The sequence below is a fragment of the Vipera berus genome (assembly GCF_964194415.1).
Source record: "Vipera berus genome assembly, chromosome: 1".
Taxonomy (NCBI): Eukaryota; Metazoa; Chordata; class Lepidosauria; order Squamata; family Viperidae; genus Vipera; species Vipera berus.
Window position 1 is genome coordinate 16,901,670 of NC_138202.1, and position 27,442 is coordinate 16,929,111.

At 41.8% G+C, this 27,442-nt stretch overlaps 1 protein-coding gene across 2 annotated transcripts in view; it reads left to right on the forward strand.

Moving 5' to 3' along the window:
• The window catches only part of PDE4C (phosphodiesterase 4C), a 57,003-nt gene that overhangs the window by 13,986 nt on the left and 15,575 nt on the right, over window positions 1-27,442 (forward strand). For both annotated transcript variants that reach the window (XM_081312940.1, XM_081312939.1), the window contains exons 2-11: window positions 5,809-6,000; window positions 6,656-6,692; window positions 8,188-8,261; window positions 10,541-10,593; window positions 13,255-13,367; window positions 16,504-16,597; window positions 20,658-20,836; window positions 22,108-22,206; window positions 22,702-22,866; window positions 24,319-24,418. In XM_081312940.1, the coding sequence (XP_081169066.1) occupies window positions 5,969-6,000; window positions 6,656-6,692; window positions 8,188-8,261; window positions 10,541-10,593; window positions 13,255-13,367; window positions 16,504-16,597; window positions 20,658-20,836; window positions 22,108-22,206; window positions 22,702-22,866; window positions 24,319-24,418 (946 nt within the window). In that variant the 5' untranslated portion in view covers window positions 5,809-5,968. The remainder of the gene's footprint in view (window positions 1-5,808; window positions 6,001-6,655; window positions 6,693-8,187; window positions 8,262-10,540; window positions 10,594-13,254; window positions 13,368-16,503; window positions 16,598-20,657; window positions 20,837-22,107; window positions 22,207-22,701; window positions 22,867-24,318; window positions 24,419-27,442) is intronic.

Sequence of the window (27,442 nt, forward strand, 5' to 3'; positions counted from 1 at the left end):
CAGAGGAGAATTTATGAAATACTTGGTGATTAATCATATTTTCTACATTTACTTTCAGTTTAGTTAATCAAATTTAGCTTTTTTGGTCATTAAGTTTTTGATACCCTGCTAGGTGACTGGTGGTACTCGGATGTTGCCATATCCTAAAAGTGGTACAATGGATGAAAACGTTGAAAAGCACTGTTCTAGTCTAACCCCCTGGTCTTGCAGGAAACCCCATAATATTCCAGACAAATGGTTGTCCAATCTCTTCTTAAACCATTCAGTATTGGAGCACCCACAGCTTCTGGAGGCAAGCTGTTCCACTGGATAATTGTTGTCAGGAAATTTACCCTTAGTTCTAGGTTGCTTCTCTCCTTGGTTAGTTTCCACCCACTGTTTCTTGTTCTTCACAAACAAGCTCCACTCTTTTTGAATCTCTCTAGGTAGCTGCTTTGCTCATTTCAGGTGGTTCAATGATTCCTCACCGAGAGACCAGCCTCTGTTTCAACAATCTCAGAATCTGATACATTGATAGTCCAAGAGGTCTTCCAACTTCCCATTAGAGGAAAGCTCTGCCCTTTAATATTAACTTAGCTTACCTGTCAAACCCAGAAATTAAAATAAAAAGTAACTGTGCATGCTAATCCCAACATCCCCCAATTTAAAAAAATGTAGAAAAAGAAGTTGGGGGAGGGGAGAGAGAGAAAAAGTTCTTTATGACCCAGGCATAAACAAAATGTCCTTTAAAAACTAAAACTTTAATTTTTAATACATATATGCAAGAAAAACCAAATGTACAGGTATAGTGTAGGGGGTACCTTGCTCAATAGTAGCAAATGTGAGAGGGATCTCGGAGTCCTAGTGGACAATCACTTAAATATGAGCCAGCAAGGTGCTGCAGCTGCCAAAAAAGCCAACACAGTGCTAGGCTGCATTAACAGAGGGATAGAATCAAGATCACGTGAAGTACTGCATCCAGTTTTGGTCACCACGATGTAAAAAAGATGTCGAGACTCTAGAAAGAGTACAGAGAAGAGCAACAAAGATGATTGGGGGACTGGAGGCTAAAACATATAGGGAATGGTTGCTGGAATTGGGTATGTGTAGTTTAATGAAGCTTCTGCCAACCTAGCAGTTCGAAAGCACGTAAAAATGCAAGTAGAAAAATAGGGACCACTACGGTGGGAAGGTAACAGCGTTCCGTGCGCCTTTGGCGTCTAGTCATGCCGGCCACATGACCACGGAGACGTCCTCGGTCAAGCGCTGGTTCTTCGGCTTTGAAACGGAGATGAGCACCGGCCCCTAGAGTCGGAAACGACTAGCACGCATGTGCGGGGGAACCTTTACCTTTACCTTTAGTTTAATGAAGAGAAGGGTGAGGGGTGACATGATAGCAGTGTTCCAATATCTCAGGGGCTGCCACAAAGAAGAGGGAGCCAGGCTGTTCTCCAGAGCACCTGAAGGCAGGACAAGAAGCAATGCATGGAAACTAATCAAAGAGAAAAACAACCTATAACTAAGGAGAAACTTCCAGACAGTTGGAACAATTAATCAGTGGAGCAGCTTGCCTCCAGAAGTGGTGAATGCTCCAACACTGGAAGTTTTTAAGAAGAGACTGGACAGCCATTTGTCTGAAATGGTATACGTTTTCCTGCTTGAGCAGGGGGTTGGACTAGATGACCTCCAAGGTCCCTTCCAACTCTATTATTTTTATTACATCTCTCCATGCATCTCATACCACCGTGTTATGGCAAAGTAAGTCTATACCCGTTGTGGCGAACCTATGGCATGCGTGCCACAGGTGGCACGCAGAGCCCTCTCTGTGGGCACATGTGCTGTCACCCCAGTCCTAGGCCTTTAGCTGGGTTTTATAAAACCTTTTCGCTTTAGGCCTCCGCTGCCATGTGCAAAAAAAAGAAAAGGTTTAATCAATCAATCAATTTCAACTTCTCGCGGGGAAGAAAAAAAATCTCACAAAGTTGGAAATGATTGAACTTTTTAGTGCCACCCAGTCTGCAGTTACCACTGCAGCCATGCCCACCCAATGGGCCATGCCCACCCGGCACCCGACGATACATAAGTGGGTTTTGGGTTGCAGTTTGGGCACTCGGACTCTAAAAGGTTCGCCATCACTGGTCTATACAATAGGATGAATTACTGATCTCAAAACTACTGCCCTAGAAGCCCTCTGTATCTATACATCCTAGCTCTGCCTCTTGCTTTGGTGATAGTGCTATCATTACCTTCAGTATCCTCCAGAGCAACCCCCCACTTTTTATTCTCCCCCTAATGTTGGAGTGTGCTTGACAAAGATGATTCTTGCAACCTTTGTTGCTTTATTGGCAAATAAGGAATGAAAGGAAAACAAAATAAAGTCAATAGCACCACATTCTGGTCTTCTTGTGTTGCGGCTAGAAGAATCAATCTTTTTTCTGTCCCTCCTTCAGAAGACAGACCAATCTCACAAGAAAGAAATTACCGTAAATTAATTTTTATTAAAAAGAAAAGCAAATGTAAAAATCCCCTTTTAGCTTTATATACAGTATGTGCAAAAATATTCAGTAGCAAAAGAGATAAAAAATGTAGGGCTGTTCAATCCACGGCAATTGTAAGGAATAAGCCCTCTAAAAGAAAACTAAGAAAGGTATTATGCGGACTTTGGAATATAGAAACTGATTTGTTAGTGATTACTTTGCAAATATAAGCCCAGACAACATGCTGTTTACCAAATATTAACGGTGTTTATGTTAAAAAAATCAATAAAATATACTCTTTTAAAAAAGAAAGAAAACTAAAAAGGAAAAAAATATATAAGAACATAACATTAGTCTGCTCCACTACAAAGCAATTGCAAATTGCATAAAACACACAAATTACTGGTTTTACACAAAGAACATCAATACAAGAGACAAAATATTAGACTTTTAATACTGTTAAACACGGTAACAAAAATTAAACTTAAGGTGCAATTCCAATTAGACTTGTTATCTATTTCTTAGGACCATCTAATGCTTGGGGCTAGAGTCCACCGCTTGGACCTTTTCCAGCATTTTGTGGATTTTCCTTTAATGGTTGCTCAGGAAGACGCTACTTTACTACTTTTCTTCTTTTCCTAGCCTACATACTGAGCTTATTCTATTGTTACAAAAGATAATCGTGTTTTTTTTGTTTATGGCAGAAAGGGAGATCTCCCTGCATACATACAGTAACCTCCAGCCTTACCTCATTCTGGAAGATCCTGCTTGACAAGGGAATGAGTATTTCCTTCTAGTTAACAGTTGTTCTTATGAAAGCCGAGGGGTATTGCAAAAGATGTGATTATGATTTGTTGAATAAGCCAAATACATAAGTTCACGGAAAAAGTTGAACTATCAGATATAGTTTACAAGCCACAATAATTTAATCCATGCAACCATACACTGAAAACAAATAAGACACATGATGGCTTAGCCGTAAATGTGAACCTGATTGGTAGTTTAAGATGGTGGAGTGGATGAGCAAAGAATTTTTAAAACTTGGCAAAGCAGCAGTTGATTTAGCACTGGGATTGCCTTTGGCCAGAGGTTCATAAGCTTTGTAATCCTGTTGTCATCTCAAATAATAAATGATTTTGTGTGATACTTCACCTGAATAAAACTAAGTACAGAAAATGGGTCTTCATGTGACCAGACCAGTTTTTGCAACCTTTTTGCAGTGGCCCTTAAGTGAGTGCGGTAATTATAAAGTAAATGCAGCAATTGTAAAGCCAAAGCAGTAATCATTAAATAATAATAATAATAATAATAATAATAATAATAATAATAATAATAATAATAATAATAATAATAATAATAATAATAATAATAATAATAATAATAGAGTTGGAAGGGACCTTGGATGTCATCTAGTCCAACCCCCTGCTCAGGCAGGAAACCTTATACCATTTCAGGCAAATGGCTGTCCAGTCTCTTCTTAGAAACCTCCAGTGTTGGAGCATTCACCACCTCTGGAGGCAGGTTGTTCCACTGGTTAATTGTTCTAACTGTCAGGAAGTTTCTCCTTAGTTCTAGGTTGCTTCTCTCCTTGACTAGTTTCCATCCGTTGCTTCTTGTCCTGCCTTCAGGTGCTTTGGAGAATAGCTTGACTCCCTCTTCTTTGTGGCAGCCCCTGAGATATTGGAACACTGCTATCATGTCACCCCTAGTCCTTCTCTTCATTAAACTAGACATACCCAATTCCAGCAACCGTTCCCTATATGTTTTAGCCTCCAGCCCCCTAATCATCTTGGTTGCCCTTCTCTGTACCCTTTCTAGAGTCTTGACATCTTTTTTACATCGTGGTGACCAAAACTGGATGCAGTATTCCAGGTGTGGCCTTACCAAAGCATTGTAAAGTGGTATTAGTACTTCACTTGATCTTGATTCTATCCCTCTGTTAATGCAGCCTAGCACTGTGTTGGCTTTTTTGGCAGCTGCAGCACACTGCTGGCTCATATTGAAGTGATTGTCTACTAAGACTCCGAGATCCCTCTCACAGTTACTACTATTGAGCAAGGTACCACCTATACTATACCTCTGCATTTGATTTTTCCTGCCTAAATGTAGAACCTTACTTTTTTCACCATTGAATTTCATTTTGTTAGATAGTGCCCAGTGTTCGAGTCTGTCCAGATCCTTCTGTATCTTAAGCCTATCTTCTGGAGTATTGGCTATTCCTGCCAGCTTGGTGTCGTCTGCAAATGAACCAACGGTTTGCTATGGGGATTTTTTTGCTGAAAATTGGGAGTACTGTAACTGCCGGTTTTCAGCAAAAACATCATAAAGGATGGTCATATGACCATGGGACACTACAAATGATCATAAATGTCCTAGTGCCTGAAGTGCAGTCATGTGATCATGGGAGAACAGAATTTGGTTGCACCTTCTGGGAGGTTTGTCAGAACTTCAAATGGTTGCTAAACAACTGGTCATAAATCAAGGACTACCTGTAATAGATTTTAGTGGTTTATTGCTGTGGATTTGGGTGCTTCCTGAGGAGCTACTGTATGTATTTCAGTTTTGTGTTTTATTTTTATTGTTGTTTCTAACTTGCTTTTTGTTGCACAGAGTCAAACATGAAGAGATGGTTATACAAATTGAATGAACAAATTAAACTGCTCTCTGGTTTTCTCCATGAGGTTTTAGAGCACCAAATGTTCCTCTCAAAATCTTATAGGTGCCAAATATTAGCTAAAGTGGTATACTAAGAACCATCATCCCATGATCATCCTGTGAATGACTATAGGTAAAGATCATCAGCCTCTAGTCTCCTTCCAGAAATTAAAATTTAGGCAATTCTTGAATTTTCTTACACCTGAATTTACAACCTTTTTATGGCAGTCATTAAACGAATGCAATGGATGTACAGCGAACATCACAATCATTAAGCAAAGTCTGTGACTTTTAAGTGAATCCACAGTCTGCAATGCGTAGTTTTTGACAGAAACTGGAGTAAATGTCAGTTTCCGGCAAAAAAAAAATTGAAGTCATGTGACTATGGGATGCTGCAAGCAGTCATAAATACAGGCTATTTGCCAAATGCCCAAAATGTGATCAGATGACTGGAGTGGGAGGGGGGGGGTTGGCCTTTGGAATTTTAAATCCAAAGGAGGTCTGTTGTAACTTTGATCAGTTGCTAAGCGAGCAGTCGTAAGTTGAGGACTACCTGTAATTTCATTGGAGGCTTAGTCTATTATGAGCCATGATTGCCATCTTCTTTAAAAATAAAATGTTCCTTTCAACAGGAAAAGACTGAGCAAAGCGACTGGAGCAATTGCTTTACATTTTGTCTTTCTCTGTCTTTCTACAGCTTTGATGTCGAGAATGGCTTCTCTCCAGGACGAAGTCCCCTTGACTCCCAGGCCAATCTGGGCCTGGGACTCGTTTTACAAGGCACAACACCCCACAGCCAACGTCGGGAGTCCTTCCTCTACCGATCGGATAGCGACTATGACCTCTCCCCCAAAGCCATGTCCCGCAATTCTTCCGTCAGCAGTGACATGTAAGCAGAGAGGGCAAGGGTTGTGTCAAACGCACGGGTAACCCCGATACATTTTTGTCTTTTACTAGAAGAAAGTGAGACTCATAAAATCAAACAAAGACCACCTTCGACATCTTCTGTTATGTGGAGTTTCTTGATGCTTCTCTTCTGGCTGTAAAACCAGAGCCACGCTAATCAGTGTTGTCTCCCAGGGACAACATTGTGTCTTAGGATGTTTGCAGTCTAGCTGCTCTAAGGCTAGTGACCAGCCTGGCTGAGATTAAAGAAAAATCGTGGAAGAATACAGTTTCTTCAGAATTCTTGTATTTGCAACCGGAACAATCCTCCTCAGCTTCCCATTCTTCAGCTTTTACATTTGGGAACAATCCCTTGTCAGGTTCAGTGGATTTCATGTAAGGCAGTGAGACGGAGCCTTATAGAATGGGCGCAGTGCGGATTTTGACCCAAGTTTCTGTTTTCAGCTGGGATATGTTGAAAGGTCTGCCATAGTGTGGAAAGAAAGTTCCAAGGCTGTCTATATATTCCAAGGCAGTTATTCTAGGTTAGCTGAGGAACAGAGGTGTAATCTGCATAGGGCACTTCATGCTGTGTTCAGAAATTGAACCCACTATTTGGACTTTGTAACCATTAACATCCTTCTCTTCTCCCCTGGCAGGCACGGAGAAGACTTGATTGTTACTCCTTTTGCACAGGTGGGTATCTCTTTAGGGTTGGAAGTGGTCAGCCCTTGTCGGTCTCGGCCTGCTGTGCCCCTATGCCCAGTTAAGAACATGTTCACAGCCATAATGAGATATGTTCCCTATGTGACTTACTCCAACCTGATATGTGAAGGCCACGGCTCGGTGTCCCCCAAGTCACTATGGTTGTGAATTCTAGCCTCATCTCTCTGAAAAGTATCAGGCTGGGGGTGGTTGTCCCTCATGGACCCTTCCTCACCTTCGATTATATATTTTTTGAACTCTTTCTAAAAGCCATTTAACTTGTTGGCCACATTTACATAACAGAGTTAGACATTTGGGGAATTAATGCTGCATAATTGTTTCTTATGTTTTTTATCTTCCTTATCCCCCCCGCCCCAAGTTTATATGTGCAAAAATAAGGAAATTCTCTGCTTCCAACATGCTATGTATAACTTTTCAAGCTTCCACTCTGCATCCCATTTATATCATTTATATCAATCTTCTTGCTGCTCTTAATATACATACCTCATACACAGGTAATCCCCTTCGTTTAACGACTGTTCAAAGTTACGGCAGCATTGAAAAAAGTTACTTACGACCAGCCCTCACACTTATGACCCTCGCAGCATCCCCACGGCCATGTGATCAAAATTCAGGCACTTGGCAACTGGCATGTATTTGCAATGGTCGCAATCTCGGGAGGCCACCTGTTTTGTCATTTGTGATCAACCCAACTGGCTTCCAACAAGCAAAGTCAATGGGGGAAGCTGGATTCACTTATTGACCACGTGATTCCCTTAATAACTGTGGCAAAAAAAGGTTGTAAATATGGTTTGCATATGGTTCGGCATTCCCATATCCCTCCTTTGGGATATCTCACTGCTCTGTAACAGTGTTCTACAGGAGGAAAACATTTTGTCTCTTAAAGGAAGGGAAGTACATGGAAGAATGAATTCACCACCTGGAGTGAGCAAGCAATTTTTCCCTCCTGGGATCCAGAGTTTTGGTACTACCTAGGAAGCAAGGTTAAAACAGCCTCGCCCTCTCCTTAATCAGACAGCAAGAGACAACTTCGATTTCTGCTAGCTGCAAGACCCCCGAGAGGCAGAGTTGAGAGTCAGGGAGGAAAAAGAGACTGACTAAAGACTGCAGCCTAAGTCTGCAAACCTCACAGTATTCTCCGAAGGAGGAAAGTTTCAGGGAAAAATTGTATGAAGGGAGGCCCTCCTATATGATTACATCCTCTTGGCTTTGGTTTGTATAACCTGGCCAGTTAAAAACCAAGGGCATAAAAGCTGCTAAACTGGGTTAATTTTAACCATGGCTACCTTTAGAGGCCCAGTTAATCTTTTGTTTCATTTATGGTTCACTGTAGGAGGCAAATCCAGTAACGGAGGGTTAATTAAATAACTGAAAACTGTATTATGCAAATCCAGCTAGCGAGCATTCGCATGAGACCAAGAGCCGCTATGCAGATTCTGAGGGCTGTTCTTCTCCCCGTTCACAGGTCTTGGCCAGCCTGCGGACAGTTCGCAGCAACTTTGCTGTCTTGACCCACCTGCGGGAACATGTCTGCAACAAGTGAGTGACAGGTTCAGGTGGGGAGGGAAGGAAGGAATCACGTGGGGTCTGGGCAATTAAAGGGGTGGTTGGCAAAACTGTGCCCCCTTTTGGCTTTCCATCAACCTGCAGAAACCCTTTTCTGATCCTGTAGTTCTGCATGATGATTTGGTAAAGCAAAAGTGGATACAGAAGGCATAATCTCTGGGGTCTCATCCTTTTGTCCTCCCTATTGTGTACAAAGATACCTCAAATGCCATTTGCAAGGACCATGTTCTCATGATACCCCGCCTGCTGCAGAAATAGCTGTTACAGTGAGGTTTTCTTCATTCTCCTGATATAATCTGATGGTGCATACCATTTGTGTGTCTGGAGGATATTATTGGTGATTGTGCAGTCCAGAATGTGGACTTGCTGAACTTCTATTGCCTGCTTAAGACTGTTACAGCCACACAGAGACACACACATTGTGTCACTGGGCCCTGCTCTCTGGGATCATTTTGGCTTGAATTGCAAGAGATCTGGGCACTTGGCTTCCATGGAAGCATCTACCCACGTATCCCCCAACTACTTCGTTTTATGAATACGGATCTGCCAGTTTTCTGGAAGACTGGTAACCCTGGTTTTTTTGGCAGACTTGTCAATAACTAATAGATCTGTATGCGTAAGAGTGGTCCATATAAACAAGGGAAGATACATCTCATTGATCATACTCCGAAATAAACATATTGCAATTTTTTGCTAGACCTAATTTGCAATTTTGTGTGTCCTGTGGGGGCTACTAGTTGCAAACTCCATCTTTAATAGATTACTGGGTTGTGAAAAAGGGAAAGAGCAAGTTCCCTTTTTTCCCCACAGGAATACTGATTTTCCAGAAGATATTCCCATGTTAAAAAAGAAGCACCACCAACAGTTGCTGGGATGTTGGAGGGGAGCAGGGTGATGCAGAAGAGAGCTCCCCTAATGTAGCTGTGAGCTCTTCCCAATTGAGACTGTGTTGTTTTCTTTCCCCCCCCTCAATATGACTCTTGACATGGACATATCAGTCTCCAGAAGACTGATATTCCCATGTCAAGAAAACAAACAAAGAAAAAAAAAATATCCAGTCAGTGGAGCACACAAGAGTAGCAGTGTGATGGGGAAAGAAATAAGCTCTTTCCTGCTCCGTTGTATGGCCACCAATCTTTGTGAGCTGGAAGAGCTGATCTCCAAAGACCAACTATCCATGTTTGCTTAGGCCAGGGTTAGGCAACCTCGGCTCTTTTATGACTCATGGACTTCAACTCCCAGAATTCCTGAGTCAGCATAGGAATTCTGGGATTTGAAGTTCATGAGTCATAAAAGAGCCAAGGTTGCCTACCCCTGGCTTAGGCCATTTGAAAAGGGGCTAACCTCCCCATTTCAGGTACATACTGGAGTTCCTCAACCTTGCGCCATTGGGCCACATGTTACGGAGAGCAATTCATGATAGTTTTTCCCATCCATAAGAGACCTATGATGGGAGAGGAAAGGAAGCCTGGGAATTAAAAGCTGTACCGCAGCCTTCCTCCCCAGCCTGGTTGCTCAGGCACAGTGAAGCTTACCTGTTGGCCTACTTTTCTTCTGATTCAAGAATGGGAGGAATGCTGATTTAATACAGCTATCCTCAGTGTCAGTGAGTTGTGCAGCTCTAAACAGAGGGAACATACCAAGAAACAGAGACAAAGATGGGAAGTACATTTCTAGGGTGAGAGCAGCTGTGTTCACAGCAGAGGTCAAATCGGATGAAGATGGCAAATGCAAGGTTACAATGCAATAAGGCCAAAATGCCCACAAGGAAGGGATCAAAAAAGTGAAGCGGGTCACTACAACCATGCGATCGAAGGGGTAAAGGGATGGAGCTTGCATTCATGACTAGATGTCGTGTCTGCCATCTTGCCTGTTTTGACCTGGCGGGGGGGAGGAGAAGAACCTTGCTGTGTGAGAGCCACCTTTGTCCCAGATTTCTGAAAAAGAAGTAGGGAAGACATTTCACATTAGTGCTCCCATCTAAAACTGTACTTCTTTGAAGTACAGCCTCTTGGCATATTGGCTGAGCTAGTTTTCAAATAAATTTGCTTAGGAATGCAGCCTTCTTTCAAATAGAGTTCATGGTTCAGTTATAATTTGTATGCCGGTAACTATACTGTAATCCTACATGGAGGAGGGGGATGAGCTCTTGAGTAAATAGCTTGTTGGGGGATTTTTCCCCCTCTCTCCAGCACCAGCCACCGAGGGCCACAGGGCTTCAGAGAAACTTAACTTTATGCTATATTTTGCAGACGAACGTCTGGTCCCATCAATCCCCTCACCACATCTAAGGTCAATCTATCAGGTAAGCCCTCTCAGCTGTCTCTGGGATGTTTTCCTCCCCTCCCCCCCAAAAAATACTGTCTTTGAAGTGAAGTGGTCTCGCCTTGTGAGGTGGTCCATATTACAAACTGGAAAGCTCGTAAGCTTGTAAAAGGAAATCAGCTGATATGGATCCAAGGTCTGCATCATTCAGCATCTGGCTTTCAAGAGAGGCCAATCAGATGCTTCCACAAAGTCTGCAAGAAAGATGCATAGGCAGATGTCCTTCTGTGGTTATTCCCAGTAACTGACATTCAGAGCTCTAGACTGCCTCTGACTATGGAAGTTTCAGGCTTCCTTCTCGGCTTAATAGCTATTAATAAATCTTCTCTACTGAATTTATCAATATCCCCTGTCAGCCATTGCTACATTTGGTGGGCAAAGAGTTCTATAAACTAAGCTTTATGCATAAAACAGCTTTTTTTTAAAAAAAAAAATTGGTTAACCTGTTAAATTGGAGGTGCTGCAGACTCCATTTTTTGTGAGGCGCAAGGAAAAAAAAACCACCGTCTCTATGTTCTTACAGGATTTTACTTCTCTCACATCCTGCTTTAGATGCTTTCTCACCCAGCCCCGCCCCCCCGTCCCCCATGCTTTACCCTTTTCCATTTCTGAATATTGGGAAACGATGATTTGCCCTTTTCCAAGTGACTTTGTGGCACAGAAATTCAAACTAAACATTCTTGGGGGGGGTGTTGCCCTCATAGCTCCTGCCTATGCAGTGTCAGCAAGCAGGCAACCGTACTGAAGCCGTGGAAAGAAAAAGAAAAGAAAAAAAGGTTTCTTCTGCCTAAAGAGAAAAGCTGGGGGGGGCGGTTTCGATACCAGCTCCTTTTCGTGCACTGTGCATGAGAGTAGTATTGAGGCCCGCTGCAGGTGATTCTCACGGGAGCCTCCCAGGGCCCGTCTTGCCCACTGTGGGATACTTGCCCTCCCACCCCTGCCCGCCACACCCCCCTCAGCCTCTGCAGTCTGTGTTTGCTCTGGGCTGCCCTCTCCCTGCCCCTCCTCCTCTGGCTCTGTTTCATGCCACCTCTGCGGCGGGTGGAACGTCTCCAATTGACGTCAGTTGTTCCATTATTCAAAACGGCTCTCTTTCAGCTGGTCTCTGCGGCCCCACAGGCCCTTCTGATGGGCAGCCCTTCCTTTCCTGTCTCAGGGCGACCTGAACCACCTCTCTCTCCTGCATTCTGCTAAACCTTTGGCCGACCCCTGACATCGGGCAAATCGGTTCCAGAAGCATACATCAACCTCCGTGGGCTTGTCTGACGGAAGGCAGGGTGTTGCAACAGAGGCACATGCTGCAGCAAATGGGGAGGGGGGTGTTTGATGGCTCCCAGTGAAATACCTTAACGAGAGGGGGAGGCAACTTATATACTAGTGCTATGGCCGAGCACGATTCCTAGGCTGTGGCATTCAAAAGTCCCAGAATGACAGGGAGGAAAGCTTCCATTACTTCCTTATCCCTTTCTCGACTTTGCTTCCTTACCTTGCCTCTTTGGACAAGGTAAGCAATGTCAGGACAGCCTAAAGCCAGGATTTTGCCCTAAAATTCAGTGTTTGGTTGATCATGATATATGGAATAAACCATAGCTCCTCGGTTCACAGATAACGCTAAGCCTCTGTGAATGAGCTTGTACATTAAAGCAAAAACAAACTAAATTTAGCCTTCTGTGAGGTGTGAGCCCAGGAAAGATTGAAAAGTAGATTATAAGCTCCTTGAGAGCAAAGACCTATCTTATTTCTCTAGCCCTGTGTTTTTCAACCTCAGCAGCTTTAAGATGTATAGACTTCATTTCCCACAATTCCCCAGCCAAAATTGCTGAGGTTCAGAAACATTGCTCTAGCCGTTTAAAATATACGCAAACTACTTTTCCAGCAGGCATTCAATGTCCAAACTGCTGCTTCAAGTTATTACAGAATAAAATTACAGAATAAAAGAGCTAATGCTAACAAAAGAATATCCCAAAAGCAAATTAAAATATTAGGACTGCAACCCTTAAGGAAAATGGTCCAGAATAAGAGCATTTATTTACCGTATGTTGCAACAATTCTAAAATAAATCATGAATAGTTTTTTCTGGCAATCCCATGTGGATCAGCATCTTGTTCCCTGAAGAGGCTAATATAATATTCTGAATCAAATGATCCTGTTCTGTTTATTGTGGGTTTGCTTACCAGTTGATTCCAAATATTCCAACTGGAATCTTTGATAACTCTAAAATGTGCCATTTGATTTAACCTTACTTGCAAGGTTGCTATGTCTCCATAATACTTAGCCCCCACCTTGATAGTTCTGAGAGGATGACACGTGTGAACTCCAAAAAATAAAACCTGGACCATTTTTTCCAAACTAGAACCAGTTTTTTGAACGTACCACTGTGGTTTCCACCTAAAGGTTATTGGCAGTTTTGAATCTAATTTTCAGTGAATGTGAAGACTCAACAATGCCACTCTTTAAGATGGCACAGACATGCCTTCTAGACCAGGGGTCTCCAACCTTGGCAACTTTAAGACTTGTGGACTTCAACTCCCAGATTCCTAAGCTGGCTGAGGAATTCTGGGAGTTGAAGTCTTAAAGTTGCCAAGGTTGGGGACCCCTGGTTCTAGACAGCATTTTCAGTGATGCTCTTTGCATTTCCTAGAGGATGCCTACCAAAAGTTGGCTATCGAGACCTTGGAAGAGTTAGACTGGTGCCTGGATCAGCTGGAGACTTTGCAAACACGTCATTCAGTCGGTGAGATGGCTTCCAACAAGGTAAGACATTCAACCTGGGTTGGGATTCAACTCCAAAGACAGGAAGTCCCCTCTTCTCTCTCTTTCTTGACCACTGTCAACCTCGGTTATCAGTTCCCCTTTTGGCAGAGAAATGGTTGTTGTGTTATGGCCATGGAGTCGTTTCTTTTTTTTAAAAAAATGGCATAAGGTTTTGAGAAGAAAAGAGGAAGCCAAGGAAGTGATACAGGCTTTTTGCCTGAAGCAGATTAAAATTTGAGGAACTGCTGAAAGTTGAGAAATGGGGTTGCTGTTTGCAACATTCCACAAGCCACCTTTGCAAAACAATTTTATGTTATTCCAGAAGTCTGCAACCCCTGTTTGTCCAGTGCAACTCTTCCCAAGATATATCCCTGTGCTGTTTCACCTGGAGAGTTGGGGAAGGCCTACTCTGGGCCTATGGCTGTCAAGCAGAGCCTTTCCACACAGTTCACTTTCATTCCTCCCTCTGAAGAGAAGCATTTGTGAACTTTCTGAAGGGCAGCCTTGGTTGACCAGTCATACAAATAAACAAACCATGATATCGGTCATAAGAGATCGGAAGTGACTGCTATAAATAACTTTTATGTATTTCAGCAGAAAAAAATGACAGAGGAGACAGTTGGGGAAAAATAAAAGTATGGGTCAGTATTCAAAATGGTAAAATGGCTGGCAACTTTTACTGCCTTTCATTCAAGGCAATAAAATAAGTTCTTTCCATTTTTTATACACCCCCAGTTTCTGGTCCATTGATTCCAACGGAATGGAAAATAATAATGAAGAAAAAAACAAAACACTGTGCTGGAAGCCAGTGAAAAGTGAGGATTTGTGTGGGGGACATTCCAAGCCATAAGAATGGGGTAATAACATCCATTTGCAAGGTTTTATATAACATGCAATTACTATCTGATTTCTTAATAAAATGGCCTGGAGCATAGACCAAACAATGCCAGGCTACCCAATTCAGTTTTAGCTTAAAACGTTCAGCCTATCTGTGGGGCAGGAAGGCAGGGGTATATTTAAATAAGCGTCTTCCCCTTGCCACTTTTAGATTCTGAAAAAGATCAGCCTTCCCTCGTATCACTGTGAGCCCTTTTAACCACCAAAAAAACTCAGAAGAGCCTCCTCCAGCCTTTGTTCACCCTAGGAAGACCACTCTCTCCAACTGTCAATGGTTTTCTTGAAGAAGGTGAAAGGGGGGCGGGGGGGCGGGGATTATCTCTGAAAGGCTTGGCTGTTGCTAAACAGTTTTTGGAAACAACTTCCATGCTCTGTTGTGCCTGGGCACCATCGGGGGTTAAAGCAAATCGCCTTCCTCAGAGGGTCTGCCAGCCAATCGGAGAGATGAGCTGGCTCCAGCCTCTGTGGCTGTGGCTTCTGATTGGATGGCAGCAGAAAGGAGAGGTACCTGATGCTGGAGCAGCCTTGGTACATCCATGGAAAAACCTTTCTTCGGCAGTGAAGCAGGGGGGACTTTGTCCCCCTCCTCAGCTTCTGTCCTGACTCTCAGCATTGCAGACAAGTCCTAGGCTCCTTGTTGCAGAGCTTGGGACGGTAGTTCAGGCCTCTTGGTAGAAGCATCCGTGGTCTGACTAGGGCACCTCAGAGAGAAGGGTGGGCTCGCGCACAAGCTGGCACTTTTGGCGTTGCGATGCCTGACGCCAGCACTTCGTTGTTCGCATTCTGGGACAGCAGCATCAAGGTAAGTGGGGACTCCCCGACACGATGTAACTCTTGGCAAATCTCTCCAGCAAGGGATGCAGGAAAGGGGTTTTGCCGCTGCAAAGATTTAGTCAGAGACACAAAAAACATCAAACACACACACAAACATATGCACACCCCTAAATGCATGCTATTCTGCAGCAGAGGGAATGCCTTTTTTCTCTCTCTCTCTCTCTCCCCAACTGTTCAGGTATCCTCTCCTTATCACAGGAGCTCAGGGGAGATTTCTGCTTTTGCTACATCCGTAATGCTTTTATTTTTTTTAACCTCGGTGAAAATACTCTCGAAGGAACTCCGCAAAACTGTGGCTGAATAATGCCGTCACCCAGAGAAAACATTACTTCAGAAGGGTGTCTGTCCCCCTCCCCAAATAATATGCCACTTGATGAAGAGATATTTATAAAAGAAGCTTATTTCAAAGTGGGGGGAAAAATGCAATCAAGGCAATCGTGTGTGTTTTGAGTTATACAGAACTCTTCTTCCCACCAACTGAATTTTTAAACAATTCTAGGAAAGGACCAGGTGCATTAATCCACATTGTAGAATATAACTCCAGATTGTTTCACATAAGTAGAATTCTTTTTCATTAAAGTGAGTCCTTTAATAGGATGGAAGGCTTGTTTCAGTATGGATGAGATCTAGCACATCCGACCTGGAACTAGGTCATGTTTGAGAAAAGCAGTACAATATACAACATGAATGTATCTTTGTATTTATCACCTTTATCAACTTTATGGAGTTTCCTGGGTATTCTCCTCTTTTCCAGAGATAAAAATGAATTTTTACACTAGTTTTGAAGCAAGATTCCTGAGCTCACCTTTGGTGTTTTAAAATTTTCACTTTTAAGAATGTAAAATTGAAGATTTATCTAAGATTTGTGCAATCAGAATTCCCCAAGTCATTGTTTTTTAAATTTTGTTTGATGTTTCTTCTTCTCCTTAGCCATACACGCTACCAATAATACACATAATTTAAATGCTTACAACTCAGCGAGAAAATAGATATTATGTTTCTGGCTAATCAAAAGATTTTGCTGTGGTTTAGCTTTTCCTCTGCATATTTCAATATTTGCTTTCTTTTGACTCATTTTCATGTCTCAGGTATTATACTACCTCAATACCTATTATTTTAATGTTTAAAAATCATCTTTGTTTGCAATTCGGCAATCCTTTCTCAGATTCTGAATATAACCAGAAGCCAGCTGAGAAAATTCAGAAATTAAGAAGGAAAGTAGATATTTTTCTGCTGCTGAAGTACCTTATTTGAAATATCTTTCCTTGTCACTGATCTCTTTCTTTAACAATGGGCTCCTGTTCAATGGTATCTTTAAGGCCAGGCCCATGGGGTTCAGATGCTCCTGATCCAAATGCTGTGATGGCTCCTTACAGGTTGCTGATTTCCTCTCCCCTGTCTCTAGTTTAGAAGAATGCTCAATCGAGAACTGACACACCTCTCGGAAACAAGCCGTTCTGGAAACCAGGTATCCGAGTACATCTCCAACACATTCTTGGGTGAGTCATCAGCTTAATGGTCTTCAAATGCAATTCTTCAGGAAATTGTTAAATTAATATGGAAGAGTGGGACAGTCACTTTTCTAAGGGGAGGCAGATGTAAACTGTTAAAGAAATGTTATTCTACAGGAGCCGACAATACATACTGCTCTTTTTGATCCTGGCACATAAGCAATAGGTCTTAGAGAACATTAGAAATAAAACTGAACGAAAAATGGAATTCTTTTGCTGTATTTTCGGATTTCAGCCTCTTTCTTGTGAGGTTATCACTATTCTCTTTTAAAACACCATAAAGAGAAATCTTGGAGAGCTGTGCTGTAGCAGACCTACCAAGCTGTCTAGTCCAGTGTTCTGTTCCTACTGTGATGAACCAAACATCACTGGAAATTCTATAATAAAGACATAAATGCCATCTCCTTCATGTACCGAGTTCCTGACCATACAAGTTGACAACCAGTGGAACAGAATGCCACATGAAGTGATCGGTTCTTCTTCACTAGAAATCTTTAAGCAAAGACTGTATAGTCATCTGCATAGATTTACTAGTGGATCCTATACTGAGCAGGAAGTTGGAGTAGACCCTTCCAACTTTATTCTGTATTTCACCATGATGAATATTCAGAAGTGTACTTCATCTGATACTGGTGGTGACATACACCCTCAATAATGGACAACCTCATTCTTGTCTAATCTCCTTTTTAAACTATCCAAGTAGGCATGTATCACTGTGACTTGTGATAATGAACGGCAAAGTTAAATTTTTTGTTTGCTGAAAAGTGCTTCCCTTAATTAGTCCCAAATATCTTGTCATTAAATTTCTGTTCCCGAGAGATACATTATCTACCATTGTTGCATTTTGACTATTCTAATTCATCTCTAGCATATGTCCACTAATGTATATCTTTTTTATATAAATTCCCCAGCTTTTTATATATTTTACATATTTTACTGATAGCGAATTAGCTTTAGCCCTACCTACATTATTTTGGCTATTCTTTCCTGCATCTTTTCCAGTATTATAAAATTATTATTTTTAAATGCAGCAATTGTATACTAGAATTATGAAAACGGTAGCTTGCTTCATTCATTCATTCATTCATTCATTCAATTTCTATAGCCACCCTTCTCAACCAAGTGACTCTGGGCAACTTACAATTATAACATTATAAAGCAATTTAAAAAACATTAAAAGAATAAAGACATCCACAAAATAAATGTATAAACAGCAGCTCTGATGATTTATCAACTAATAGCAAAGCCAATTTAATTTCAGTTCTTTTACTAAAAATTTCCAAAATGGAATTAACCTTTTGAATAGGGACTGCATGTTGAGTCTTGTTTGAGATAATCACTGCAAACCCAAGATCCTTTTTGTGGATCATCAATGAATCTAAAAAATTAGGTTACGCTGGGCAGTAAATGTACTTCAATTGTTGTCTAGAATAGCACTTACCAAATGTGAATAGTATAATGCAAACATATATAGAATAGCCAAATATAATGTGTACCTGACTTTAATTCTTCAAAGTTTATCTAATTCATGAAATGCTATCCTCAGTTTTCAGACAGACACATAAGCTGAAAGATGGAGATATATAGGAATAGAGAATAAAAAACTTGGTTAAAATGGTCTTAGGCCATTAGTACTTCTATGTATACCCTAATGAAGAAATTGGTATCTTGCATTCACATGCAAGTAGGCAAGTAGGTTTTCACTCTGGGGCAGCACCTGTATTGTGGCACAGGTGAAATTCACATGTCTCCAATTATACCTTTTTAGAATCCTGCTGAAGACCAGTACATTCACCTTGGTCTTCCGAATATGAAGGATCATTGAATGATTTCTCATTTGATTGTTCTCCTTTTTCCTCCCCTATTCATTTTTTTAATCAAGGATGGGCATAGCATTTAAAAGAGCCATTTCTCCAAGTACCTTTGTTGAAAATATGACAAGTCTGGCATGGCTATTTTGAAATCTTTCTCCGGCTCTCTCTGTATGCACATGTGTGCCCAGTTATTTTGCTTCTCTAACAGTTTTTTCACCTGTATTATCTATGCATGTATATACAGGCAGAGACAACTGGGACAGAAGCAACTGCATGAGCTTTGTGAGCAAAGTGGTTGTTTTAATGTTTCAAAGAGAAATGCTTCTCTTGTATTAACTCTGTTTAACCCTTTGCACAATCTATTTTTATAGCGATTTAGGTGTTGTCTTTATTATTCTATTATAATAATTTTGTTGTAAACCACCCAGAGAAACTATTGTAAGTGAAGTTATATAGAAATGTATAAAATAACAACATATACATCAAGTGCACTGATAATGCACGAGAATAGTAGGCAACAATACATGTATTCTGACTTTGATATGCAAACTGAAAGTCGCAAAAGGAGGGAAACAATGGTCGTTCTTAAGCTATAAAATAAATGCCTAAATTCTACTTCAAATCTGCCTCGTTTTTCAAGGCAGCAAAAATGCAGGCAAGATTGGTGCATTCTTCTTAGCTTTGCAAGAGAAGATACCTTTTAAAGTTCTTTGTTAGTGAATGATGTCAATAATAAAAATAATAAACAGAATTTATTTTATTTAATTATTTTAAAAATAAAAAATTATAAAAATCAATAACAGATGACCCTGAATAACTGAAAGTTCTCCTGCTGTTTGGAAGGTCATTGAAAAAAATAATGTTTAAAATACAACACTTCTAAAAGAGAGTAATTAGAATAGGGTGACCATCTGCAAGCTGAAAACATCTGGACCACCACTAGATAGCTGCAGCAAGTTAGAGTTGTCTAACTTCTAATTGCTGCCTTCTAATGATCATCCAGATATATGCAGTTCAGCTAATGACAGTCTTAACAATAATTTGTCTGAAGCTGAGTACAAACATTTGTTTAAAAAAAAAAGATCAAAACACATTCTAAGCAGTTATCTTGGAAGAAAATCCTAAACCTATTGTTCTTATTCAAATCTTATATCTATTAATCAAGATTATGCTTTGATTATGTCACTATTGGTGCTTATAAACAGTGATTTTACTTAGCAATTTTTAAAAATTAAAACATTATAGGAAAGTCCTGTAGTTTATAGCCTTGCTTTTTGCAAAATAGTTTAACAGAAAGTTCTTCCCGTTTGTTCTCTCCACGTATGTGACTTTTTTTTTCCTCATGTGCTATACAAGTATATACGTGTATGTGTATGTGTGTGTGTGTGTGTGTGTGTGAGAGAGAGAGAGAGAAGACAGGTGAAGTGGGGAGACCCTGGCTGGTCTTAGAAACATCACTTTGAGGAAAGGACCGACATTCCACCACGCATTGTCTCTGGTTGCCATGGTGTCTGTAATATTATTAGTTTCTGCTGACGTCAATCCTTCTGTGCCTCAATATTGGGGGAGGGTCTCCCTTTGAACAGCAGGAGACTTGTGCAGGGGTGGGGGCTTTTCATACTCCACTTTTTCAGCATGCTTAACTCTTTGGTTTCAGAAATGTTGTTTCAAGGAGGACAATTGTTAATGCTGGGCAGGGAATCTGTTAGCTCATAACAACTTTGAAATGAGAAGGCTGAGTTCCCAACTCCAAGTGGGGAGAAAGAGTATGTGTTTTTTAAAGGGTTTCACAAGATACAGTTTCTTCATCCTTCTCTATCTATCTCCTCTTACTTCTTGACTTGAATTTAGATTCTGTAAAGCTTCACGAAGATGGAAGGTGCCATATTACATAATAAGGCAACGGGGCTATGCTCCTCAGATTCATAGGAGCAAAGGTCTGATTTGGTTTATGTTGATTCTTTGATTTTCAAGATACTGTCACGACACCATTTTTTTTTAATCACAGATAAAGGAAGTTCATAAAAGGTCCTGGATTTTATTGTGAACCATCAAATCATTTAAGCTGTCAGCCTATATTTTGTTCCTTTCATTGCAGGGAATCTGTTTCTTTAGGGGAGCTTCTCTATTGTCATTCGTGATCTAAATAGGAATCCCCATAAGCTTCTGAAGAATTTGGAGGATCTACGTAATAGGACTTGTTCCATTGCTACTGTATTTTCTGTCTCCTGCAGACAAGCAGCATGAGGTGGAAATCCCAACCTCTGTTCCCAAAGAAAAAGACAAGGAGAAAAAGAAGCGGCCAATGTCACAGATCAGTGGTGTGAAAAAACTGATGCATAGCTCCAGCTTCAGTTGTGCTGCCATTCCTCGTTTTGGAGTAAAAACGGACCAGGAAGGGCCATTGAGTAAGGTGAGGAATACCAGGCACCAGAAAAGACTGGAACAGGAAAGCTGGCATGGTTCACTACATATTGTGGTTGTATATACTGAATTTTATCTAAATGCAGAATTGATGTTCAACATAAAGAAGTCCTACCACAAAGCATTTAAAAACAAGTTTCTAATCTTCAAATTGCATAGCTTAACGATAGTAAGAATATTAACTGAAGACTAGTTTGGATGGCGAGGGGTATTTTTTCCCCAGGCTTACAGATTAGTTTTGAGGCTGTGGAGAGAGGGGGGGATATGGAATAGATACCATTAATTGTGGCTCCACCGTTGTGGGACTCCCTTTAGTTGCTTCCTGTTGAGTCGTAAGCAAAAACTCTTTTCTTTGTAAAAATAATTAGCTGCTTCTTACGTGCATGGAAATCTGCCAGTTTCAGGTTGTTTTAATTGCTTAATGTTTCGTTCTTACTGTAATGTTTTTAAACCTGCTGTAAAACATCTTGATAATAATTTGATTGATCTTTTGATTGGTGGAAGAAAGAAGGACAACTGGCAGTGGGAACTAAGAGGAGGAGAGGAAGACAGGATTCTTCAGGGAAATAGAGGGAGAGAGGGAGGGAGAAATCCAGAGGGCGATATTGGAACTCAAATAAAAACTGAGAAGAGGCGAAGCAACTATGTCTAAGTGAGTGATGATAGAGAACGAAAAAATGAAAAAATAAGGGGAGGGCTGCGGAAGATAGAAGCATATTTAGGACAAATTGAATGCTTTGAAAGAAAAAGAAATAACGAGAATACAATAAAGGAATTGGAAAGATACTGAAACAAGAAAAAAAGACAAGAACCTGGCTTTTACACACCACACACACTCACAAACACACACTCATACTGTAGGTGTGTGTATGTGTGAATATAGAAAAATCTAGAAGCCATATATTCCCATTTCAGTCTTTGCAATACCACTTTGGTAAATGCTATCCCCTTTCAACTGAGCGCAATATATTGTGAATCAGTTCTACTTAATCATGCAACGCACCACAGTTCCTGAAATTCAGTTTGAGTTTTTTACGTCCTTACTCCTGCTTATTTTAATTGTCTACCTACTGAGCTGGCATTGAAAGCAGTACATGTGTGGATTGGGCTACTGAAAACTTTAGTAATTTTTTATATGTTGTTCAGTTATGCTAAATAAATCATCTTATATGGAGAGAGAGGGAGGCAGTTTGTCTCTACTTTTGTTAGTTGGCAGAATCCAAGATTGTAGTGACACCTTTTCTTGCCGCCCCCCTTTAGGAACTAGAAGATGTGAACAAATGGGGCCTGGATGTATTCAAGATTGCAGAGTACTCTGGCCACCGCCCACTAACAGTCATCATGTACAGCATCTTCCAGGTGAGCTGACTCTTTTTCACAGAAAGTATCAGGGTAACAAAATTGTTATTGAAATGTCAAAAGCTAAATGGCAGAGGAGAAATACTGCAGTTTTGTCATTAAACAGGGCCATTGGACTGGAAGAAGAGTCCAAAGAAGTAGTTCAGTCTATATGTATATTGATCGATCAATAATGTAATGCAGGTACATTAGGTAAATAACATTTTACGCACTAATGGTCACTTCCATGCTGCTTTGAAGCCTTACACATTTAGTTGTGATGCCTACTTTGCAACAACATCATACTGATTGATTTGGAAATTGTAGGGTGTTTTTTTTTTAGGAACTATGGCTAGAGTAAGAGATTTATTGTGTCCTTGGCTAGTTCTGACATCTCAGGAGAAAAGGACCGATTTGGTTTCATGAGTTCTTTCTCCAGCTCTCCTTTTCCCTGTTTCCCCGATGATTTAACCAGGAGGGTCATAGCAGCTTCCTTCTGTATTGTCCACATTACAGGAAAGGGACTTGCTGAAATCTTTTCACATTCCTGCGGATACCTTCATCACATTCATGATGACCCTGGAAGATCATTATCACGCTGATGTTGCCTATCACAACAACATTCATGCAGCAGATGTTGCCCAATCCACACATGTACTGCTTTCAATGCCAGCTCTGGAGGTGAGTCTACAAAAGGCTTTTGGGGGGAGCTTTGAAATAGACAGGGAAAAACAGACGGAAATGTCTATATCCTCCTTATTTTGCTGTAATGGTTGGAGCAATTCTTTCAAGTCACTTGGGGGGCTTTCTATAGGACAGGAACAAGCTGTGCAATTGAGTAATAAACTCCTACTAGGAAAACCCTTGAATTCTGTGACACTCAAAGAAAAAAGCTAATTCTTCCAAGAAAAAAATTTCTGGCATGGCCGGCCAATTTCTCCATTGTTCTGTTAAGCTATAAGAGAAGAGACCAGTAGTTCATAGAATAATAGAATCGTAGCATCATAACGTGATGTCCCGTTGCCTGGAGGCAGTCCGGGTTTGGATGGGGAGAAACAGGCTTCGTCTCAATCCTGCCAAGACTGAGTGGCTGTGCATACCGGCATCTCAGACTAACCAATCTTTTCCATCGTTAACTATGGGGGGGGTGAGGTGTTACCCCCGTTGATAGGGCCTGCAACTTGGGCGTCCTCCTGGATTCACGGCTCAGTTTGGAAGATCATATAGGAGCCGTGGCCAGGGGGGCTTTTGCCCAGGTTCGCCTGGTGCGCCAGTTATGGCCCTATCTGGACCGGGATGCCCTACGCACAGTCACCCATGCGCTCGTGACCTCCCGGCTAGACTACTGCAATGCTCTCTACATGGGGCTGCCCCTGAGGACCACTCAGAGGCTTCAGCTGGTGCAGAATGCAGCCGCGCGAGTTGTGATGGGAGTCTCCCGATACTCCCATGTAACACCTCTTCTCCGCGAGCTGCATTGGCTTCCGGTTGCCCTCCGGGTGAGATTCAAGGTGCTGGTGATGACCTATAAAGCCCTAAATGGCATGGGCCCGGATTATCTAAGGGAGCACCTGCTGCCAGCGTCAATTTCCCATCATCCTGTGTGCTCCCACAGGGAGGGCCTCCTCAGGGTACCGCTGGTCAAAGATTGCCGATGGGCGATCCCCAGGGGGATGGCCTTCTCTGTGGGCACGCCTGCTCTATGGAATCAACTGCCAACGGAACTCCGGACTGCCCCCGACCTTCGTTCATTTCGCTGGGACCCAAAAACCTGGCTTTTTGAGCTATCTGGTCTGGACTGAGGGGTTTAATGTTTTTAAATTGTGATTTTAATTTTTTGCGGCTAGACTTAATTTAATTTAATTTTAATTTTATATTGTATTGTTTTTAAATTTTGCCTTGTAAACCGCCCTGAGTCCTTTGGGAGTAGGGCGGTATATAAACCGAATTAATAAATAAATAATAAATAAATAAGATTGAAAGCAACCTTGAGGGTCTTCAAGTTCAATCCCCTGTTTGAAGTACCTGCCTGTATACACTGATATAGTGTGAAATCTCAGAGACTGTTCCATTCATATTTTATTGGTTTATTCCTTTTTTTCTAATGCTGTTTTTGCTCCTTTTGTTCTCCAGGCCGTTTTCACTGACCTCGAGATTTTGGCGGCCATTTTTGCAGCTGCCATCCATGATGTTGACCATCCTGGTGTTTCTAACCAGTTCCTGATAAATACCAGTGAGTGAACCACCTTTAATACCACAGTTTCATTTGTTCTTTAGCCTATTAATACTGTCTGGAGTCTAATCTATTTTAGGTCTTATCCACATGTCTTAGGGTTGTATCTTATATGTCTGCTTTCCTCCTATCCTTGGATTGAGAGGAATGTATGTCAACATGAAAGACTGCCCCACAGGCCAACATTTACTGTGACCAGCAATACAGCTGGTTAATTTGTTGCCTGGACCCAATGTACCATTGCATAATTTTAGGAAGCTCTGTTGAGCTTCCACCTCCATCTGACATTCTTTACCAGCAAAACATTGCTCCCTGCTATCTGGCAAGGCCTTAGAAAAGCTGAGCAACAACAAAGCTAGTGGAGGTGACAGTATTCCAGCTGAGCTATTCAAAATCTTAAAAGACGATGCAGTAAAAGTGCTACACTCAATTTGCCAGCAAATTTGGAAAACTCAACAGTGGCCACAGGATTGGAAAAAATCAGTTTACATTCCAATTCCAAAGAAAGGCAGTGCCAAAGAATGTTCAAACTATCACACCATTGCACTTATTTCACATGCTAGTAAAGTTACGCTTAAAATTCTACAAGCTAGACTCCAGCAGTATGTGGATCAAGAACTACCAGAAGTACAGGCAGGATTTCAAAGAGGCAGAGGAACTAGAGATCAAATTGCCAACATACGCTGGATCATGGAGAAAGCTAGGGAGTTCCAGAAAAATATCTACTTCTGCTTCATTGACTATGCTAAAGCCTTTGATTGTATGGATCACAACAAACTGTGGCAAGTTCTTAAAGAGATGGGAGTACCAGACCATCTTATTTGTCTCTTGAGAAACCTATATGTGGGCCAAGAAGCAACAGTGAGAACTGGACACGGAACCACTGATTGGTTCAAAATTGGGAAAGGAGTCCGGCAAGGCTGTATACTGTCGCCCTGCCTGTTTAACTTGCACAGCACATCATGCAGAGCACATCATGAGAAAGGCAGGGCTAGATGAATCAAAAGTTGGAATTAAGATTGCCGGGAGAAATATCAACAACCTAAGATATGCAGATGATACCACTCTAATGGCAGAAAGTGAAGAAGAACTAAAGAGCCTCTTGTTGCGGGTGAAGAAGGAGAGTGCAAAAATTGGGTTGAAACTTAACATTAAGAAAACCAAGATCATGGCATCCAGCCCTCTCAATTCCTGGCAAATAGATGGGGAAGAAATGGAGGTAGTGACAGATTTTATTTTCCTGGGCTCCAAGATCACTGCAGAGGGGGGCTGCAGCCAAGAAATTAAAAGAAGCTCGCTCCTGGGGAGGAAAGGCATGGCAAATCTAGATGGCATACTAAAAAGCAGAGACATCACCCTGCCAACAAAAGTGTGTATAATCAAGGCCATGGTCTTCCCAGTTGCAATGTATGGCAGTGAAAGCTGGACCATAAGAAAGGCTGAGCGCCAAAGAATTGAAGCCTTTGAACTATGGTGCTGGAGAAGACTCCTGCGAGTTCCTTGGATTGCAAGGCGATCAAACCGGTCAGTCCTAGAGGAGATCAACCCTGACTGCTCTTTAAAAGGCCAGATCCTGAAGTTGAAACTCAAATCCTTTGGCCACCTAATGAGAAGGAAGGACTCACTGGAGAAGAGCCTAATGCTGGGAAAGATTGAGGGCAATAGAAGAAGGGGATGACAGAGAATGAGGTGGCTGGATGGAATCACTGAAGCAGTAGGCGTGAGCTTAAATGGACTCCAGAAGATGGTAGAGGACAGGAAGGCCTGGAGGAACGTTGTCCATAGGGTCACGATGGGTTGGACACAACTTCACAGCTAACAAAAACAACAATATGGCAAGGCAGGGTTGGAGGACTCCAGGTCCTTCAGTCAGCTGAAATATTTTATGTAAGGGGGTTTCAAGGTCAATATTCATTTACAGCCTGTCCTAGTAACGTTGATCTGTCAGAAGACTGAGGAATTGATATTCCCATGGCAAAAATACTCCTGTTGTGACTCAGGGCCAGCCTGTGGGTCCGACAGCCGGGTCCGATGTATCGGAGGACTCAGATGTGGGGGAGGAGGGAAACGAACCGGCTGATGATGATTTGGAGGCTTTGCAGAGTCCTCAGCCGGGGACCTCTTCTCAGCTGTGTGAGCCCGAGAGTGCGGAGGATGATGACCCACAGCTGGCCCTGTTCAAGGACGCCCGACGCAGGAGGCAGACGAGCAGGGACAAACAAAGAAAGACTATGGGACTCCTCGGGAGGAGGCACAGGGAGACCACGCCCTGAGCTCTCTATAAAAGAAGTGTTTGGGGAGGGGCTGGTTGCTGAAAGCAACTTTTCCGCTTGAGAAGACAAGCTCTTGTGTTTTTGTTAACTGCGTAATTAAATCTTGGCAGAAGCCTTTTAGCCTTGGACGCTTTCCAGACTCTTCTCTTAATTAGGGGTTGCGAGAAGAGGGCTGGTTCAGAACAACTCCAGAAGAGTGCTTCTCACCCTGTGATCCATGGACCCCTAGCGGGGACGTGATGTCACAGGGGGACTGCAAAGGCTTAAAGAAATGTTATGATTTAAATGCTGAGTTAAGTGTTGGTGGTCCGTGGCCACAAAAGGTATTTAAAAGGGGTCCGTGGTGAAGAAAAGGTTGAGAACCACTGCTCTAGAATATTCCAAACTGTTTCACTGAAGCCCCTCATCAAACATTGAGAGCTCAGGCTCAATGTTTAGAACTCATCATAGTGAGAAAACAAATCACTTGATTTCCACTCTTCTGGAAACTGAGATCTGTCAGTAAGTTACCATTTTCAGAAGACCTCTTCTCCCCCTGCTATTACCTCCTTACTTCTGATGGGAGGATATCCTCATAGACCACCAATGATTTGGGACAAAATTTCAAAGAGAAACCCAGACTGTAGATCACTTCTTGAAACAGAGGTTATCTATACTAAGAGTAGAGTATCACAGATACATTTTGGAGTGGCCATCTTAAGCAGGTTAATTCTTGGAAAAAAACGCTAAGTGATTAATTCTACTGAATCAA